The 4,145-nt window shown below is 38.0% G+C and overlaps 1 protein-coding gene across 3 annotated transcripts; it reads left to right on the top strand.

The window, feature by feature from the left end:
• The first annotated feature begins 267 nt into the window (after positions 1 to 267).
• Positions 268 to 3,033, top strand: LOC115965379 (OVARIAN TUMOR DOMAIN-containing deubiquitinating enzyme 5-like). 3 transcript variants are annotated; one of them, XM_031084586.1, is made up of 3 exons: positions 268 to 504; positions 1,294 to 1,407; positions 1,909 to 3,033. In XM_031084586.1, exons 2-3 carry the CDS (start codon positions 1,304 to 1,306, stop codon positions 2,789 to 2,791), a joined length of 987 nt encoding a protein of 328 aa, XP_030940446.1. In that variant the 5' UTR covers positions 268 to 504; positions 1,294 to 1,303; the 3' UTR covers positions 2,792 to 3,033. The 3 variants fall into 3 exon arrangements, with proteins under 3 accessions (XP_030940446.1, XP_030940445.1, XP_030940447.1); XM_031084585.1 differs by having other exon boundaries at positions 317 to 584; XM_031084587.1 differs by lacking the exon at positions 268 to 504 and adding an exon at positions 592 to 813.
• The last annotated feature ends 1,112 nt before the right edge of the window (positions 3,034 to 4,145 follow it).

Raw genomic sequence — 4,145 nt, forward strand, 5'->3', positions numbered from 1 at the left:
TCTTAATTTGATGATAAAGAACTATCATCAAGAGCAAACATCATAAGTAGAAATTCCCTTAAAAAAAAATTAGAAGCGAACGTCATAGATTGAAACTCTAAAAAAAAAATAAATAAATAAAATGCTAGTATTTATTTATTATTATTTTTTTTTGAAGCTAAGCTAGTATTTATTTAAGTTTTGACCCTAAGAAGATTCTAATTAGTAACCGTTTACCAAAAAAAAAAAAAAATTTAGTAACCTCTTCTTCATGATGTGTGGTCATATACTGATTGTCCCACCCCTTAATTTGACTTAACACATTGTCATTGGGTAGACGGAAGAAAACTAGGATCACAAGGCTTGTTTGGTCTCTTTGTGAAAGACTTGGGTATGTGAACGTACTCTGGTCCGACATGTTTTGGGCGGGTCTGAATCTGTTCGGTTCGGATTTCGGGTAATCATTCGGGTTTCTATCGGTTTTGGGTCACTGATTGACCCAATATATTTAAGAACCCGATCTAGGTGAGGTCTCTCTCTCGTTCATTCTCACTCTCAAACTCTCTAAATAAATCTCAGTCTCTCTAGTCTCAATCTCCCTAACGGTAAGTTTTTAAAATATTTCTGTTTTGATTTTTGTTTTAGGGTTTAGATTTTGGGTATTAGTAAAGTTTGGGGTTCGATTGGGGGTTATTTTGCTTCATGGGTTTTTGATATTTTGTAGTTTTCTTTTAACTTACAGGCGCAAAAGATTTTGGGTATTAGACTGTTAGTTTTATTATGTGTTTCATTGTGGCAAAACAAGAAAGCAAAATGTGATAAGTGGGTTCTGTGGTATGAACAAGTTGCTTCCCTATTAACAACTACTAGCATATCATGCTTCTTTGTTTTCTTTTGGATTAGAATCAATGACTTGTTTGATATTTTCGTCTCTGAGTAATTTCGTCGAACAGTTAGTGAGCAACTTGTACCAATATTGCTCAATTCAATTTTGTTTGGTTTCCTTTGTTCCACACGCCTCTATTACTCAAACATAGGACAACCCAACTGGCTTTTCTTCACCAAAATGCTTACTTTATTGTCAAATCATTCACATCAATAATTTTATCTGTGTCTTGTCTCATAAACTTGTGGGTTGTCCCCAAAATCTGCTCTTTTAGCATCCCAAAAGGTACACTTTGAAAACCCAGATAAACCAGACTCTCCCTTTTTCTCATGGTGCTTATTGTGGGTTCAAAAGATCTAAAATACTAGTTATTTTGCATTGGAAGGTTTCCACCCTGTGCTCTGCATTATTGTCTACCTTGATTGCAGGGTTGCTCGAATGGAGGACACTCCAGAAATAGAGGATAAAATGTCTGAAGCAATTTCAGATAATGCGTCACAAAAGAAAGAGGAAACTCGTGATGAAATGCTTGCTAGGCACAGGTCATTTATTCATCACAAATCTTTTGTAATCACTTCACTGCTTTTCATTTCGTTTATTTCTTGATTTTAACTATTTTGCAACAATGATGGTTTCTGACTGCTTCCGGTTTATTCCTAGTTTTCCAATATACGAGTGGTAGTTTAATATGAATACATAGCCTTGTTGATAGAGGCAGTGTTAACAATGTCTTGTTCCCCTTTCTAAAAAATTGTGGAGAAGAAAGAATTAAATTTTGATTAGCACAGTGTATAATATGAGACACTCTCCTGATTTAAAGTAAAACAATTTGACTGGTGGTGGATTTGATCATAGCATGCCTCAACTGTTCCCTGCTCTGCAAATTAGTGGTTGAAAGGAATGTGCTTTTTCTTATTTATTATTCTTTTTGTGTGATTGAGCCATTGAGGCTTGTCCCTCAGAGTTGTTGTATTTTCGTGTTTTAGCCTTTTCAAATTCTCATGCTATTGCACAAATGAGAAATGACTATTATTTGTGTGCAGGAAAGAGATATCACAGCTGCAGAACAAGGAAATTGAACTGAAAAAGGCAGCAGCCAAAGGTAGCAAGGCTGAACAGAAAGCTAAGAAGAAGCATGTGGAGGAAGAGGTTTCCCAACTTTCTGCTAAGCTTAAAGAAAAACATGCCAAAGAACTTGCTTCATTAGGCTATAGTGGCAGTGATGGAAATGGAAAAGGCAATATTGACACTTTGGTGAAAGCCATTGCTGGGGTTTCTGTTACCAGTCAACCTGACCAATCAAAGGATTCAAAGCCCAGCAAGGGTGCAAAGAGGCGAGAAAAAAGAGCTCAGGAAGAAGCAGCAAGAGAGCAAAGAATCCAAGAAGAGCAGAGCAACATTATAAGTGATCGAATGATTGAAAATGAGAAACTGGAAAGAAAGCTTGAACCCCTTGGTTTGACTGTTACTGAAATAAAGCCAGATGGGCACTGCCTCTACCGAGCTGTTGAGAATCAGTTAGCCCTCCTCTCTGGTGGTTCATCTCCTTATACATACCAAGAGCTTCGAGAAATGGTGGCTTCTTATATGAGGAAACATGTATCTGATTATATCCCATTTTTCCTGTCAGAGAATGTGTTAGAGGGTGATTCTGATAATTCAGTTACAGAGAGATTTGAGAATTACTGCAAAGAAGTGGAGTCAACTGCAGCATGGGGAGGCCAACTAGAGCTCGGTGCTTTAACTCACTGCCTTAGAAAACATATCATGATATTATCGGGGTCCTTTCCTGATGTAGAGATGGGAAAGGAGTACAAATCCAATGATGGGAATGGTTCATCAAATTCAAGTATCATGCTGTCATACCACAAGCATGCTTTTGGGCTCGGTGAGCACTATAATTCTGTGGTGCCCATTGTAGTCTAATAGGTGTCCTTAAAGTTATGATTATAAAATTAGATGAAATATTAGTGGTACTGAATTGTAGGACAATATGATCACAAAGACCTTGCTTTCATGGGATTGTTTTTGAGTGAAACTACAGAAAATTTAATTGAACTTGTATGGTTGGAATTTCTTACTTGTTACTCCTTAAGATTGAATTACCCTTTGTTCATGAAATTAAGGCAAATTGAAGATAGAAAATAAAAAATCCTCTGTTGTGTTAATTACCTCACTATTTGTCTCAAATGCTGTGTTATTGCAGACAGCAGAATTACCTCACTATTTGTCTCAAATGCTGTGTTATCGCAGATGGCAGAATTACCTTTCTATTTGACTCAATGCACATGAAGCTTTGTTGTTTTCTTTGTTGAATGTGATTATGTGACATTGTGAATCCTGGTTCAACTCAAAGATGTCTGCGTTACTGTCTCTTTTTTCGGTTCCTTAGCTACTTCCTGGGTTGCTGTCTCTAATACTACTTTAACATATACCCAAGGTTGCGTGAGCATGGAAATTTGTGGTCAAAGAGTGTCAAGAATTCCTGGCCAAAAAAGAGTGATAGGAACTCAAAACCAAAAATATAACCAATTACATTCTAATCAATCCTCAATCAGGCTCTTATAAAACTTCTACACAGTGCATACATGACAACCGGCTTGAGATTCACCACATTCAGAAAGTGTCATACAGAAGGTTACTCGTTACTATCAATTGAATGTTGTTGTCTTGGAAACAATCTTAACACTACAGGAGACCTTGACCATGGAAAAAACTTACATCTTATTACAAGTGCAAACAAAAGCAAGTTATCCCTTCTAATACACATTCCCCAAACCTATTGAAAAAAAAAGTAGAGCAGGCGACCTGAGTAACTTTTCTACCTCGATGTAACCACCTGTTGGGATCGGGCTTACAAGCAAGGAGTTGTTTTCCAACCCCACAAGGTCACTAATGGGCAAGAGAAGGTCCCTTGATCACTAGACCACCACCCTCGGTGGTATATAACACTTGAGCCAACCTCATGTAACTAGTAGGGGGTGAGCAAGGACCCACTTGACCTTACCTGACATGTTTTGGGTAAGTTTGAGTCCGTTTGGTTCGATTGTCAGGTCACATATTTAGGTTGTTATTGGTTTCGGGTCGAGTTGTTGAACACTAATTAACCTGAATTTTTTTAAAGAACCCTGTGGGGCCCGGCCCAGAAATAATGGGCTATTCCAAAATCAGGCCCGTCCGAGGAGCGTCCTGCCCGAAGAGAAACCACACATGAAGCACTATTCAATCCCAATGACGAGGAGGTAACCTTTTCGAGGAGTAACTCCTCCTCGGACGTCAC

The sequence above is a fragment of the Quercus lobata genome, chromosome 10, assembly GCF_001633185.2.
Source record: "Quercus lobata isolate SW786 chromosome 10, ValleyOak3.0 Primary Assembly, whole genome shotgun sequence".
In the NCBI taxonomy this organism is placed as follows: Eukaryota; Viridiplantae; Streptophyta; class Magnoliopsida; order Fagales; family Fagaceae; genus Quercus; species Quercus lobata.